The following is a 16,940-nucleotide window of genomic DNA, read 5'->3' on the forward strand; positions in this document are numbered from 1 at the left end:
TTGCAAATACTTTACACATTTGCCTTGAAGATAAGCCTGGCTGCTCGTGCCAAGCTACCGAGGTGGTCAGCAGGGTCTATCTGAGAAGGTGTCCTTCCTTTCTGTGACGTGGAAACACGGGTCCCTATTTGGCCTAATGAACCTACCTCAGGCAACCAGGGATCCCAAGTCTAAAACTGTGAATAAGGAGCAGTGAAATTCAGTGAATTCATTTTGCTTCACCTGACACAGAATTGGGTCCTCAGTGAACTGAAACAGTCCTCTGATGCTTGTGTACTTATAAACGCACAAAAGATTCGAAACACTTTTGTTTTCAACCTGGAAACAGACAGTTTTAGCTATTTGTTAAAACGTATGTCCCAGTCACTAAAAGAATGCAGAGAAAGACTCTCAGTGTGGGTTTGAGCAGTTATTTTTTAATTAATTCGGTTTTTTTTATTGGCGAGGGGACTAAGAAATTACTTCCTCTCTGTGATTATACAACTGAGATTCCCTGGCACAAATGATGACGTGTGCTCCCGGTAATATTGGTGTGCATCCACAGCAGGGACTACAGCAGCTACTACATCTACCACCATATCAGAGACTACAGTAGCAATAACAGCTATCACTGCAGCGGTGACCACAGCAGCAACATCTCCCACAATGGTCAGAACAAGAGCAATAACAGCTGCTAATAGAGGAAGAAAAATAACAGCAACAACTTTCTCAGAAGGTACTATGGTGAAGCAGCAACAGTAGCGGCAAGAAAGACACGCACAACAGCAGCAACCACCAGTTGTAACTACAGCAGAAACAACAGGAACCCCAGCTGCCACCACACTATGGATCACAACTAGACAAACAGCTGCCAACTAAGGAGACACAGTGGCTGGCACAACAGTGACTAACACAGCGGTTACAAAAGCTGCAAGAACACCAAGAACTACAGCAATGTTCACAGTTGTAATGACAGCAGCGACTATTGTAATAATAATACCAAATAATTATAATAGTGATAATAATAAAGCGATTTATAAAGGTCATGGCTGCTTCAGCAGAAGCGTCCCAGCGCTAACCAAGTTGAAGCAATCAGAGTGAACAGGGCTAACAGAGGGAGGCAGAACTACCTAAAAAACTAGTTTTACTACTTTTGGAGAGCTCTGTCTTGGACTGTTAAAGAGCTAAAGGGAGGGAGTTCCATCGCTTTCTGGCAAGAACTCTAAAGGAACTGTCCCCAATGCTGGCTTCTTGAAAATGGGACCACTGCCAAGGAGGATACTGCAGATCGCAGACTCCTAGATGGAAGATAAGTTTTGCTAAAGGGGTGACGTTAGTTGCTCAAGATTTGTTGAATGCCCTCTAGAAATAAAACAGGGCATTGAAGAATACATGCTTCTCCACCGGAAGCCAATGCAGTGGCAGTGACCAAAGCTGCCACCATGACGACCACCACAGCTGTAGCCACAGCAGGGACCACAGAATCAACCACAGCAGGAGCAAGTCAATTGCAGATGGGGGTCCATGCTCCACTTGGTACCCTGTAGCATTGCCACTATTTCAGTGTATTAATTGTTGTTCCCTGTGCCACTATCGTCAGATACCATGTGTATATCAGTTTCTGGTGTGCTCTACCACGACCATTTCATCCCAAGCGTTTGACTCATGTCACCTCTGAATGTCACCACAAGCAATCTGAGGCCAGTTTTGTTATTGTGGGCTGCATCATTGACGTACAACTTGAGTATTATAGCACAGCAAGCATGGCTTTATTGTCTGGGTATACCCTTTGCACTTAGGGCCTCTGGAGATTTTAAAAACAAACACTGGCAAAGACAAAAGATTTGGCTTTAATATGCAAATGCACACAAAATGCAGACATGCACACACTATTTGTGCTTCATCTCAGTGCAACTCGCTACCTCTTTCCATATTTCTAATGTCTCTGCTTTGTTGTTTGCCCTAGCTTGCTGTGCTTTGCAACAGGCTAACAGTGGAAAAGCACAATACTTGTGTGGATTTGTGTGTGCATGTGCTTGCATGAAGAGTACATCAAAGCATTGCCAGTGAGTCATTGCAATTAGATAGACCTCAATATTTTGAAAACAAATGCTGTAGCTTTCGCCTCATAAAACTAGAGGGCCTAGTTGCGTATTACTTTGTGATGGTAATAGAATAATGCGAGGCTATTGGTGATGTGACAGGTACAATAACACTAAGCCAGCACGTCTGCTATGGTAATTTGTGAACTGGGCTTAAAAGGAAGAAGAAAAGAGTGTTTACGTGTCGTACAGTATGTATAATTTATCATCAATCTCCATCAGCAAAGCGAAGTACAACACCTTAGAGTGAGCTTCCGAAGATCAAATAATATATTATTCCTTTCAGGCAAACACAGTTCATTAATTCCGCGGTGTCAGCAGTTCTGGGGCCTGCACCCCGCATTAATAGCTGTCTCACTTCTGCAATGTGGCACCAAGGAGCGACAAGACGGATCCATTTAAATAACAAAAGATGGAACTGGTGGAGCTGCGGAGCAGCCTTTACGGAATACGTTTTACTTTATATGTCACACCGAATGAGTTCATTTTCCCTTTGATCAATAGCAAGTGTTTATATTCCTCGCCATACAAAGAAAATATTGCAGCTTGGGGAGCCAGCATACGAGCTGAGCGCGCCGTGGCGAATTTAAAGCATTTTTTCCAATGTCGCGGACTCCTTTCGTCCCGGCACAATGCCCCGCCGCTGGTTTGTCAGGCCAGCATCCCTCCGGATCAATGACGCCACCGATGGGGCAGCAGCTGGGCAGCCAAAAATGCTCTGGTTGTGGTTCTCGAGAGGTCTTTGTGCTGCTTCTTAGAGGGGCCTGCAAATGTAAATTACTTAACAGTAGCTCCAGCAGCCATGAGGAATGTTGCATAAACCTGTGCCCCCACAGCTTCCTAATTCTAATACAAGTTTTTACAGCGCTCCAACCAAAGTAGGTATCCAAGCGCTGAAGCGACCAGCAATCATGCTCAACAAGGGATAGAGTTTTTAAACCCTTCTTAAGGGCAGACATTGTTTGGTAAGCCTCAATTTAGCTGATAGGTCCTTCCAGAGAGCACATGCAAGGGTGGCCTCAACCCCATCTCTTTACGGTTTGGCTTGACAGCGCAGGTGTTGTCAAACAATTATATGAGCATCATTAGAGGGGAGCTTTGACTCAGCCCAAGTTAGGCGCCAGGAGTACATGCAAGGGTGGGCTCAATTCTCTTATTTGAGGTAGGAATGTATCCTGGTGCTCCCGGGATACTCTGCTCTCAATGATTTCAAAAATGAGGAGAAAATGGACCAGGATCAGTTATTTGTTAGCCTCTGTAGCCTGCCACTAGAACACACGTTTGCTTTTTGTTCGAATAACCAGGCACCACTGAAATTCAATACATTTATCAAAACCACCCTGACTGATTTTTAAATAAAGGACCACCTGGGATTCCATAAGTTTATGAAAGCCTTAGTAAATAATTATGAATTCGATGCTTTGGCTTTTACAAGACTGCACAACATTGCATAGTATAACTAATATCCTTCCACATAACATAGCAAATGTGAAATTTTTCCACTTCACAAAGAATTGATTGTACGAAACAAAAGACAATGATATTAACGACTGGGTGGCCCTTCAAGATAGAATAGAAGCAACTAAGTGTACATGTATTCATCAAATGCAAAGGGGCCGGTTATCAGCCGCATGAAGTACATGAAGTAGTGCTACACAAGTACTCTTCTATCTACTTTTACATAACTCTGTGAATGGGCCCTGAAATGTTGAAATCCGTAAGAGTAAAAGTGCAAAGAGGGCACAGTTCTTTCTATTTGTAAAACAATGTATATATATATATTCCCATTTAATGATTTTTTGGGCAATTCACACAGTCATTTAGAGTATGTTCAAGGGTACTATATGAATACTACTGTATATACTCCATACTGCCCTTGTGCATAGGCCCCAAAGTTCTGAAACAACCAAGTGCTTGGTGTGATGTCATTGGAAGGACCAGCGACAAAGAACTCAAAGATGTTTTCAGAAACAACTTGTGCAACTAAGCATAACATTATCTGCATGTGCCCAAGTAGACTGTATTTTGAAAAGTATGGTTGCAGGTATTTGCAAAATAAAGTTTAGGCATGATTAGGCACACCAAATAGCACTACTAAAGGTGCAGAGGTCTTTAGTCAAATGTATATTACCTGACATGCTGGTGCCTCTGACAGGAAGGGCTGGGTCAGAGACATGTTTCTCCTGTTTGCCATAAGAAGTCTATGTATCCAGAAGGTTTATCACATATTCACAAATTGTTTTTACTTGTATACCCTTTGTCTTGAGTGTGTGCGTATACTTGTAAAGTGCACAGTAAAAGCCCTACCTTTCGTCTCGTTTTTAAGATATTGTAACAACAACATTTTTGTTGCATTTACTTTGAAGATTCCTTACCTGCCCAGCTACACACTGCACGCTCCCTGTATTCTGGGGCAGATAAAGATTTCCTATTTTTCTAAACTGGTGTAGTGTCCATTTGTAGTGTTTGCACTGTATTACTGTATGTGTGCACAAATGCTTTACACAGCCTCTAAGATAAGCCTCCCTGCTCGTGCCAAGCTACCAAGGGGCTGAGCCAGGGTTGTCTAAGGGCGTAACTCCCTTACCCTGACTAGAAGCAAGGGTCCCTACTTGGACAAAGGTGCAAACTATTGCCAACTAGAGACCCTTATTTCTAACATGGATGATTTACAACTCAGTGGCGAACCTGCGTGAAGACATATTCCCTACTGTTAAAAGTGCCACCAGGTCCGTGATCACAACTGTGCCCCTGGATGAGAAGTGAAACATAAAACTTAAAGAAAGATTTGCTTTAGATAGATACATCAGAGGAGCCCATATAAAGAGGTTGTGGGCATTAATATTTCCTCTTATTTAGTTGGAGGAGAGTGGCCTAGTGGTTAGAGCAGCTAACATAGGGATCTAATTTTGAATCCCAGCCTCACCAATTGGTTCGGCATCGTGTGATTCTGAGAAAATCACTTCATCTCCCTTTGCCTAAAATTGTGAAATGTACATTTGACATACCATAATCTTTTGTCTCCCGGCACCCCATGAAATGCACAGTGCTCTGTAGCCTGAAGTTAATTTTTACGGTCCATATATACACCTATTTTATTCTTCCTACAGCATGAGCTATGCCCAAGTACAGCAAGTAGAAAGAACAATTCAGGGAACTCTATATAGGCCTGACTGAGAAACTATTGTACATGGGAAGGCAGTGAACAGTGACCTACTGGTGGGGTGATAGCTCAGGGGCAGGTCTAAAATAGCAGAAATGCTTTCTTTGACGTTGACCATCTCGACTCTGGAGTGAGCATATTTGGCAGTGTTCTTGTGTGTATGTGAAATCTAGCGCAAACCTAGCTCTACGACAAAAGAGTGTTGTCCACAATGTGCCTGCGTTGTTCCAACAAAGATGTTACCTCACTAGATTTGTCTACCACAATTCCCTGGATACAAATCTTTTTAAATGTCATTGCTGTCTTCATTTAGCAATCTGTTTGCAAGGTGGTGAACTCTAGCTTGGTATTAGCCTGCTGAACACAGCCAAGCTTTGCAGAAGCCACAGAGGGAGGAATGGCAGGAGGAATTGTCCAATACATCTGGCAACCTTGCATTGAGCGCCAGTCATCGATGGATTTCTTTTGAACACTAGAGCATGTTTACTTTGGCTTCCCACTTCACAGTAAAGACCTGAACACCCGGCATGAAATGCCTGTCAGGTGAAGCTTTTTGATGTTTATGGATAATGAAAACTATGTTTCAAAATGGAGGCTTTTCTATCTGAAACCATGGTCATCTAGCCTAAACCACCATCTAATCAAACCAAGGACACTTACATGTCAGATGCTAAAGTAGGTATAAACTGAACAGCAATCGAAACTTCTGCTGACATGCTTAACGGTCTGACGTAATCCCATGTGTTGGAAAGGTTGAATTTATATTTCTCCACTACTTGCCTATCTATTTCATTATTTCACTTTATTATTTAATGCATCACGCTCAGTGTTTAGAAACTTTGGTTGGACATTACATTCTTCAATATTTAAAAGGGTACGAATGGAATAGGTTTGTGGAAACTTTAGCTTACCTCTCTAGGTGATAACCCATGCGAGATTATTGAGGGTGATTTGCAACACTATATAAAACTTATTTTGATACTTGCCGTCACAAGGGCTCCTTACAAATGTTCACAATACTGGCATTTGTTTAGTATACCCCATAAATATGGCATAGCAGCATTTTCGGTAGTCAAAGAGAGACTTTCAAGAGAGTTCCGAAACTCCCATTTCAAACAGGAGACTGATTCACCAAGTGGAGATGTGTGCTCAGTTCTAGGGCAGGTTCAAGGTGTTTGATGGGCTGGACTTTGGCCCATGCATCCGGGAATATAGGGAGGATAACATTATAAAAATTTGCAAGGTTTGCGGTTATTCCTCATTTCAACAAAAAAACACTATTAAGTTGTGTCTCGATTTTGTATTTGTGTCAATTCTGTGCCAGTTATGTTTATTTGCCGTGCAATACTTAGATTGGCAAAAGTCAGTGCATGGTTCGAGGACAAATCTCTTACTAATGTATCAAATGTTTTAAACAAAATTTGATTGATAACCAGATGAATTGGAAGAGAGGTTCAACAAGTTTCTTGAGTGTGCTCCCTTCTAGAATATGTTACTGATTCATCCGTATAGTTATGCATGGCGTGCGATAGGTACAATCACATAACTACTGCTGTTCATTGAAACTCATCCTATTTTATCTTTGTTTGCTTAAAATAATTTATGTATTGTATTAGTCGTTGACTAATAAACAACATATATTATTTTCCCAAGTGCCTGTCTCAGCCATTCTTCTAGATGTGTATACTAATTCTCTTGTGGCATTCTTCTAGGTATCTGCCATCGTCCCATAGGAGGAACTGTTCTCATGTCTGTGATAGATCTTTTAGGGTTTCTTTTTTTGAATGCCTCACCCCACTCTTCTGGAACCACAATTCAGGGTATCTGATCTCTTTTCTCTATTTCAAGAATCTTCATGTCATGATTAGTTGCTCTCTTGCATTTACCTCCCCTGCTGTAGTACAGGCAGTTCTTAATTTGAGCTGATGGTTGCAGGTGGGGCCCATTGGCCCTCTGTTTTGAGGACTGGCACTTATTTTTCCTCATCAGCAATGTCTTGAGTGCAAGAGAGGCAAAAACAGACAAAGGTGAAAGAAGGAGGAAGAGAAAGACAGAAAAAGTCACAAAGGGAGAAAGCAGAAACCAGCACGAGTGAGATAAAGGAGCAGAGAGTGTCTGGTGGTGGATTAAAGAGGCCTGAGGTGACTTCAAAACTGCACAATGTTGGCATTTAGCATGCCAATTTTTAATAGCACTGCTGGAGGAGAGCTTTGGCACTCATTATTTTACAAACTTAGCACTGATTATAGGGGAATTCAACAGGGGAATGAGCATGCTTCACAAGTACATCAAAAATTGGGAAGGTCAATTGGTCTGGCCTTCGTTTGTGTAGTGGTGATTGGTTTATATAATGAATGCATATACCACAAAATAAACTTACAAACACAAGCCACCACCTAACTTTTGTGTAAGTTTACTTTTTTGTATTTTCAAACTACAAGTGAATCTTAAGTTTACAAATGTGGAGACTCCACAGTCGGACAGAGAACTCCCCAAATAAAAGTAATAAACTGTATGTTTGAATGTGTGATGTGATTATAGGGATTGACATGAACTTTCCAATCAAGGGTGCAGCTTTCCACTGTATGAATTTGATACATAGTGCCTTTGTTTAGAATATATGATGTTACACCACTAACAAACACTCTGCATACCATTACCACAAATTTTTGACAACACAAATTCATTGACCCCCACAAGTTTTGACAACGGAACTTTTACAAGGACTATGCCTTTACCATGCATGCCATTACAAGGCAAAGGCATGCGTGGTAAATGTATACTCATTTTAAAAGTTTAAAAGGTAAGTGAGAGTACCCTGCCTCCACCCTACATCCTAATGTAGAACCCCTGCACGACCCTCCATCAACACCCAGTCCTCTCCCTACATTTACACTACCCAGCTCGACCACCGACACTACCCTAAACCACTACTCTGCACTACACACCACAACACTACCCTAAACCCTAAAACACTACCCCCAGCACAACCCTCCACTGACCCCTAGTCCGGTCCCTACACTGAAACACTACCCTGCACGACCCCCCAACACTACCCTTAACCCTAAATCACTACCCTACACTACACAAACACCACAACACTCCCCTAAACCATAAAACAGTACCCCCAGCACGACCCTCCGACCCCCAGTCCGGTCCCCACACTCAAACACTACCTTACACGACCCCCCAACACTACCCTAAACCCTAAAACACTAACCTACATCACACAAACAGTACCCTAAACCCTAAAACACTACCCCCAGCATGACCACCGACCCCCAGTCCAGTCCCTACACTGAAACACTACCCCGCATGACCCCTCGGGGCTGCCCTAAACCCTAAAAAATTAACCCCAGGCCCAATCCCCCTACCTCTCACACCTCTTGGTTCCTCCTTGTTCCTGCTTCACTTCATAGGTCTCTGAGAGGTGGTGAACGTCATTGTGAGGAAACAGAAGAACCTCTGTTTCCTCACAACGACGTGGATCGCCTATATTTTTTTTACAACGTGTGTGTATTTACCATACATACCTTTACAACAAAATTCTTTGTAAAGCCTTGCGTGGTGAATGCAAACGTGTTGTAAAAAAATACGGAGTAATGCTATGCGGGTAGGTGCACCATGCGTAGTACTTGAATGCGGAGTAATGGTATGCGGGGTCAAAAATTCATTGTGAAGGATATTCACCCTTCGTCTCAAATCCTAGGCCTAAACAAAAGGACAATGCAAACTCCAATAAAATATCTGGCTTGTATACGTAGTGTTCCAGGGGTAATATTTCAAACAGTGCCCTGGCAGCACAAGGGGTGTGTGCATCCATTTTCGGCACTCCTGGGGCACTGTAGTATTTCAAAAGGGCTGCCGATGCCTGTGCGCACACAGATAGTGTGGGTGCACATACAGCACTATCTCAAGTTGGCATTCCCTCATTTGGATGGGAGCATGGGACAATGCAAATAAGGGAAACACTTTGCCTCTATTACGGATGTGAGTGCAGAGGGAAAAAGTGCATCAGGAGATGCACTGACTGTGCACCTTAAAGAGGTGGCACACTGCAAGTGTACCCATGAGGCTGCTTCTCTGAAGTGGAGAAAAGGGGTTCTATTGATCCCCCGATACCATTCTGCAGGTGGGTGTAGTCACTCCTTGCACCCACCTGCAGGAGCATCTTTGTCCTTCCCTTACTGGTGCAGGCTGCTGCCTCCTGCACAGTGAAATGCAAAAAGAACAATTGATGGACAGAATGCAGAACAATGTCATACATTCACCCCTGTACAAAGATCTGGGCCTAAATCCATCGTTTGTTTGTTCCACATGCCATTCCAGTTCCATCAATTGTGTGCACTTTGCTTTCTCGCCCTAAGTGCGCCGGGTATGCCCAGACGTGGGTCCCGGGCTCACTGTCCCACTGGAATGATGCTATCCTGGCTGATGAGGGGTGAAACACCGAAACTGGTCCTAGGATGGTTGTTTCCTGTCCAGGGAGGACCTGGCTTGGCAGTTCGGGCTGGACTGTTCCCATGAGGCACAGGGTCAAGACTGATTTGCATATGGCCAAGTCTAAACTGGGGTGGCATGGTGAGCAAAAGAATGATGGATTTAACCCAGATCTCTTGACTGGGGGTGAATGTTTTGATTTGTTCTGCAGTCCGTCCATCAATTGTGTGTCTTTTGCTATCCTGTACAGTGAAAGGCAGACTGGATGCTTCAATCCACACCTCTATCTTTCATTAATGTGCTCGCCCCAGGGCAGGCATGGGTTTGCAGCTGCCCCAAGGGTAGTGCATTGATTGCAGTAGGATGTACAGTCTCTGTTTGAGCCAAGCACACCTGTTTAAAGGTGTGCCATGGCACAAACAAGAACAATGCCTCTATTACATAACACAGCCCTGATGTTCATTAAATCAAACATGGATGAAAATAACTTACAATTTTGCATTACTTTGAGGGGCTACTCTTTTTCCTCCACCTTGTTCATTCGGATGATTGCTAAGAGTCGTACAATGGAAAAAGATGACTAATAAGCAAAGTGCTGCCAGAAATAGCTGAAAAATGAGTCGGCACTCAGTAAAACAAAGCAGAATTACTTTGTACAGTACACACTGGAGCAGGAATGATTTGTATCACCCATGAGATCCACACGGGCAATGATAGAGGAGCCCTACGCTCGGCTAATATTAAACAGCACACTTTAGAGACTGGTAGAAGCTCCTTTTGTCATATTGGCAAATTTTTTTTAAAGAAAAGAGCTGCGAATTAAAGACATCTCTGACAGATGGTATAATAAACATGACTCTTTGAAGATTACAAGCCGCAGAAAATCGCCCAACAAAGGCACAATGAACAATTTCCAAAGATTGCATTTGCAAGATGTAATTGTTAAATACATATAAGTGCATCCAGTACTGAAAGATGAACATAAACCATATCTGAGCACTTTGCATGTTCACCATGAAGAGAGAGTTACATTTGCATTTTAAAAAAAGTAAAACGATGTGCTGATAGAAAGCAGTAAAGGTCATCATAATAGCGCAAAAATATAGAGTCACTAGTTCAGGATGATATATAAACCCTCAAGCAAAGCACTGGAGATTGGACTAGGGGCCATGAGTACATGAGGCCTTCAGAAAAGGATTCAAGTCTTACTGTGAGAAGAAGAGAGCAGTCTAGAGACAGGCTGTCCTTTTGAACTGAGATGGTGCGAGCCAAAAAAAAAAACGAAAACAAACTGCTCTTAGGAAGGGAGGTGTGGAATATGTGTTGACGACATGAGGGGAGCTAAGAGTTAACTAAAAACATTTGGCAAGAGAGATGAAGTTAACAAAAAAAGACTTTAAAAACAATGGGGGAGGGGAAAGATGTAATTCGGCAGTCAGAGAAGAAGACAAGAATTTACAAAAGGAGAGGGAGCAGTTGCGGCTCCTCTGCTATGGTGGAGAGAAGCAAATACATAAAATGGTAACAACTTTTAGTTATCACGATGTTATGTTTCCTTTGCGGGTGGGTGGGGCTGCTCTGCTAACTGGGCAGGGGAGGAGTGGTCTGCCCACTCCTAAGTGTGCAATGACTGTTTGGTCGGCTCTCTCGGGCTGCCCAAACCAGTCATGCACACTTTCCCCTTCTCCATGCAGGCTGCATTACAGCCTGCATGGGGAACATGCCCACCCCTCCAGCCCCTGGCTGAGCACCCTGTCACAGTGCAGAGAGCAATCACAATGCTGCATTGCAGCGTTGTGACTGGCCTAGGGAGAGAGCCTAGCTGCCTGCTTCTTGTTCCTGGGGTCGGAGACAGGAGAGCATAGCAAAGAAAACGTGAGACCCGGCCTCAAGGTAAGGTATTATTTTTTTTTTATGCTCCATCCCGAGCGACCTCTTACCCCCAGCCCAACCCCTAACTCTGTCCCCAGCGCACGGCCTCCTACCCGCGAGACATACCGGCCCCAACTGAGAGTAAAAAACAAAAATTAAGTAGTTGAGGGAGGTGAATCCAATGGATTATAAGGAATAAATAACCGAAACAGCATGTAAAAAGTAACTTTGGAGTTTACAAAGGCATTCTGCCTCCATGTGAGCAAAGATCTGGGAACTACAAGAAGTGTTACTTTATCACACATATTACAGTTTCCAGCAAGGCAATTGAATAGTATGGCAATAAAACTATGCACATTGACTTAGGGGTCACGTTTACCAAAATAGGCTTTTGCCACAGTATTAACCCCTTAGCTGCGGCGGCAATTCCGCCGCAGTGCTAAGGGGGAGGGGGGCCGCGCGGCGCTCGCGTACTCGTGACGGAACCGCTCCGTCATGGCCCTCGGGTGAGCTGTGCTTATGACGGAACGGTTCCGTCATGGCCCCGCCCGCCTAATAGAACGCTCAGCGCAGGCGCGGAATTCGCACCGCGCAGGCGCGGCGAGCGGGCCGTGACGGAACCGTTCCATCACTAGCACAGCCCACTCGAGGCTTGTGACAGAACGGTTCCGTCACGAGCACGCAAGGGGTTAAGGCTGTTTTTGACGATTACTCACCAATCGATTTGCAAGAGAGATGGTGCGTTCAGTTGCTTCAGCTTCTTGTTGACACTTCAGTTTATCAGCTGTTGCCTTCTCAAATTTAGCAGTCAGCTTTGCCAAGTTTTCATTCAGGAGCTGTTTTAAGAAAAAACACAAATATTCCATGCATCGTGAATCCATGCACACTGCTGTAACAGACAAGATGAAGGGTCCCCACAGGAGATGCACCTCTGAACCAAAAGGTAATGCACATACCTCTGACCCTGATGTTAAAGAATGAACTTGTTTCGCCACAAAGGGACGATCGTTTATTTTAAAAATAATAAATAAACATTTTCTCTTTAAAAGGAACATATAATGTTTCCCTTGCAGCCTTTGTCATGATAGGAGTTGCATATCCTGCTTACACTGTATAAAAAGTGAAAGAGAGTGGCCATTCCCTAAGGACAGACTTCAGGCTGTACCTTCATCAATGAAGTGTTTTTCTGGTTATAAAGTAGAAAGCATGTTTAGTTGAAAGAACAGTACACCTCCAGGTATCTTCTAATGTCGGCTGATCTCTGGTCGTCTAGAGTTAAAAATGCTAGAATACACTACACCCTAGTCTGTGAGAAGAAGCTAACCAAATCTGCTTCAGAAAACCTCTGAAGATGGAACGATTCAGGCTGATGCTCTGCTGAACCCCAGCACCGACAAAGAGTGATAGGATGAAACTCTAATGGAAAGGGTGCCATACCTTGTGGTTCTGTGGATTACTTACCAGTAATCTTCATTACTCTAATTCTCCCTTCCTAATTTTTGTACTTAAGTAACTAAGTCATAGACATGGCTCCTTGAACTGGCACCCCTTTTCATGCTTGGTACATATCCCTCCATTTTTGACCTGGCTACTTCAGTGACTATAAGGGGTAGCTGCCCACAGCTTAATTGCTGTATTTTTTTTTAAACCAATTTCGCAACCTAATTGCTAACTAAGGACTAGCGGGTTGGACAGCTGGATCATGAATACAGGAACAAGGAAGGGAGAATCGGAGTACAGAGAATTACCAACATATATAAGCCATACATTATTTCCTCAATGCATGCAATATCCTATTCCTTAGGTAAGGATGCACCAAAGAGACTTTGTTGAGATCCATGATACCGGAAAAGACAAACCAAATATCAGAGGTAATGTAGCAACCACATTTCTAATGAAAAATTCAGTATAAACCAGATACAATCAAGGCAAAGCCCAGGCAAAACAAAATGCAGCCAAAAAACAGTACAATCCACTGAGCCACACCAAGTCCACCAAGGTAAATGAGGGAAAATACATTAAGTCAGGTAACAGTTCTGCATATGTCAACAATGAAGGCTCTTTCCATTCTACAACGCCAGCTGCGGCCTGTGCAGGTAAGAGAGGTGGGGCTGGGTTGGGGGGTAGATTCAACAGGCGACCACAAGGGAAATTTAAATAATTAATTAATTATCCACGTCATCGTCTGTCGAAACGCCCCCCCCCCAACCTGGCCCCACCACTCTTACCTGCACAGGCTGCGGCTGTACAAAGCAGGAAACCAAACCACAAGTGTAACCGTTATAAAATGAACAAAAAATCTTCAAATCCAATTAGAAAAAACAATGTAGAAATAACAGATTTCACTCCCAATAATAAGAATTTCCCCTATGCTTAGCTGTATCTAAGTTTACAGGAAATCTACTATTATAGCTATGTGCAGAGAAAATAGGCCCGAACTGTCCATACCACCTCAAGCAGATGATCAAAATGTGAGAATTATTTAGGAAATCAGGACGGCAAAGTCACGTCCTCATCTTACTAGAAAGCGGATGCGATCTTTAAAAAATACAGACCCACTAATTCGAAAAACTTTATTTTGGAGGCCAAACACAAGCGAGAACTCAAATCCTTCAAATGGCATAGGATTAATAATAGCTCCTGACAAAAAGTTTGAGGTGAAAAAATGGCAAGAACCATTTTAAGGCTTGAAGTAAAGAGTCGAAAGCTCTGAAAATGTATACAGATCCCAGATAGAAAGACAACAGCCGTACTCTGCATTCAACACAAAAATAATCCTATAAACTTCCTCTAGCTCATGGCACAATGAGTGAGAAACTATACCCTGGAGCACCAAAAAGCATAAAGGCAGTTCATTATAAATATAGGGTAAAATTGACTTCGGTCCCCATTTAATTCCTTCTGTAGAAATTAAAGCACCAAATAATAGCTACATTGCACAGGGCACAATTGCTGAAACTGACTGCCTTTGAGAAAAAAAACAAGGCAAGAACCACAATAAACTGCACCTTTCTCTCTGATTTTTCCCACCAGATGAGGAATGAACAGAATGAGAGGAATTGACTAAAAGCAAACCAATACTGTTATAGACAACGGAGAGTGTATATCCCCTGTTCCCCTAATAAATCAAGAAAAAAACTCGTGAACTAAGGGATTGTGCCCAACAACATACAGTTCCACAATAAAAAAACTTTCCACCAAATCTGTACTATCTTGAACAAAAGTAAGACCTCTTCTGCCAAAAAAAGTACCTGAAAAAATAGATCCAATATATGTGAGCCTGTATTAAACTGACAACTCAAATGACATGGTCAGACTTGCTTCCTCCATGATCGTATGGATGGCTACATATTTTTAGGAATAACCCCAGAGGAACAATAGTGGCTGGTTATGGGAATCTCATCAGCAGGTAGGTGTTGCAAAGTGACTCCTTTTGGGAGTTCAATCCCAGTTTTTTAAATTTATTTTTTAGGGAATTAACTAATGCAATTTTGAACTGGGCAACTACTAGTCAGTGTCCAGTATATATGTTCTGACACCCTACAACAAAATCGGCTTAAAACCTCACATGGCATATTTAGATTTCTTATAAGGCCATCGTATATGGTGTGAAAACTACCCCGTTGCATGTTAAATTAAATGTCACATGTATACTGAAGCACTATATTGTGCTATCCACTTTGTGAGCCGAAAAACATAGTAGAATCCCCCACTGAGGCGGCCTGGTCCCCTGCAGCCTGCAAGTTCTGATGTTTGTAGATACACCAGTAAAAATGCACTCTTTTACCGGCCTACAATGCTGTTTCTAAGTGCTACACAGAGTGCCCCAAAATGTACCTTGTTGCTAATAAGGTAGTGGTGCACAGCACCTAGAAGTGGTAAACATGTAAATTAATTTTATCATGTACCTAAAAGGAAGAAATTACCAAAAGTAGTTTTCACTGTATTGGGTTTAGCCAATGGGAAAAAGTGGTAATCCAGATTAAATCACTATTTCTGCATTATCCAATATGAAACAGCTACATAAAAAAATCAAGAACTTTTCCTAATTCTAAAAATCAAAATCAGATTATTTCTAAGTAGTTTGAAATATAACTTTCAGAAAAGATATATTTACTTACCAGTCCCACTGTAAGTTAATGAGCCTTAGACTGTAGCTGTTGGCCAGCCCTGAAATTCTTGTAATGAGGTATGAAAATCCTCCCAGGAGCTGCACAATATACCACTTTGGTTGATATGTTGGCCTGAATGGGCAGAGTTCAACCATTACAGCTCAGCAGAATATTCAGGGTGAGGGGCTGCTGCCCGTCCTGTTGGCGCAATGGTGTAATGACAAATGTAAAACTTGTGCACCCTGGAAAGTGATCAAACAGGCCCTGATCACAATTCTTGTGTTTCTCCTAACTGAAGGGTCCTGTTTTGTCTTAATAGACTTCTGTCTGATTTTCTGTTGTGGGTCCAGGGCCTGCTTCAAACGGAATTTTAGTGTTAAATGTGGGAGCACCCAAGTTATTTCAATAGTAAACTCTTCTATACACATCCAGCTCTCAGAGCCCAAGTTTAGTGTGTTTGAAGACTTTAGGTATCTTCGAATTGCCATGACATAATGCATTTTGGCCCTGTTTGCAGTAGGGCAAACAGGAAATACTAATAAATTAAGTAGGTGGACCAGGGCATGGAAACATATACTCCATTGGTTAGAGAGCAACAAGAAGTATTTTATGGTGTCCCCGACCAACAGGTTTGTGAATCCTAAAAACCTCACCCAGCCTTCCTCAGGTAACTGCTGGACTTGTGGAAGGATACCAGGTGGACTGAACCTGCTGAGCTTGCATCTGTGACTCATGAGAAGGGCATAGGTTAGATCTATTGGATGGCTCTAGGAAGAAAAAAACATTTTTAAAAAAAATTGCTGTGGAGACTCCCAATGGGCCTGTGCCAATTGGGCTGTGATTGGACTTTGCTGTTGGCCTCTGCAAAACACACAATATCTCTAAGTGCTTCCGCCATAAATCCTGAGGGCTTAGAAGTGTACTCCTTTCGTTATTGGGGCACCAAAAGAAACTTTAGAAAATCTTTTGCTTCAGAGCTTCAGTGGAACCTGCCGGAAAAAATATCCAACCAGGAGTTCCACAGCTATGGATTGGACTTCAGCATTGTCCTGTGTGAAGATCTCCACACTGCCCAAAAAACCGAAGTCCCATTCAGATTTGGGACTTGCAAAATTTTCAGAGAGAAATCTCAAATGCTCCAGAATGCCAGCAGGAGTAACGTGCTTAAGGTATCCGGCCTTCGTTACAAAAAGGGCTTCAGTGACTTCCAAGAATCCCATTCTCAAAAAGTGAAAAGGTTCAATACTGTGTTCTGACCTGAAAGAAATTTCA

General features: G+C 42.7%; 1 protein-coding gene across 1 annotated transcript in view; it reads right to left on the bottom strand.

Annotated features, from left to right (window-relative positions):
- The window catches only part of DNAH9 (dynein axonemal heavy chain 9), a 1,695,107-nt gene that overhangs the window by 614,710 nt on the left and 1,063,457 nt on the right, over window positions 1–16,940 (bottom strand). Inside the window, exon 51 of the mRNA XM_078654721.1 lies at window positions 12,273–12,392. Coding sequence (XP_078510847.1) covers window positions 12,273–12,392 — 120 coding nt within the window. The remainder of the gene's footprint in view (window positions 1–12,272; window positions 12,393–16,940) is intronic.

Source organism: Lissotriton helveticus, chromosome 7 (assembly GCF_964261635.1).
Source record: "Lissotriton helveticus chromosome 7, aLisHel1.1, whole genome shotgun sequence".
Lineage (NCBI taxonomy): Eukaryota > Metazoa > Chordata > Amphibia > Caudata > Salamandridae > Lissotriton > Lissotriton helveticus.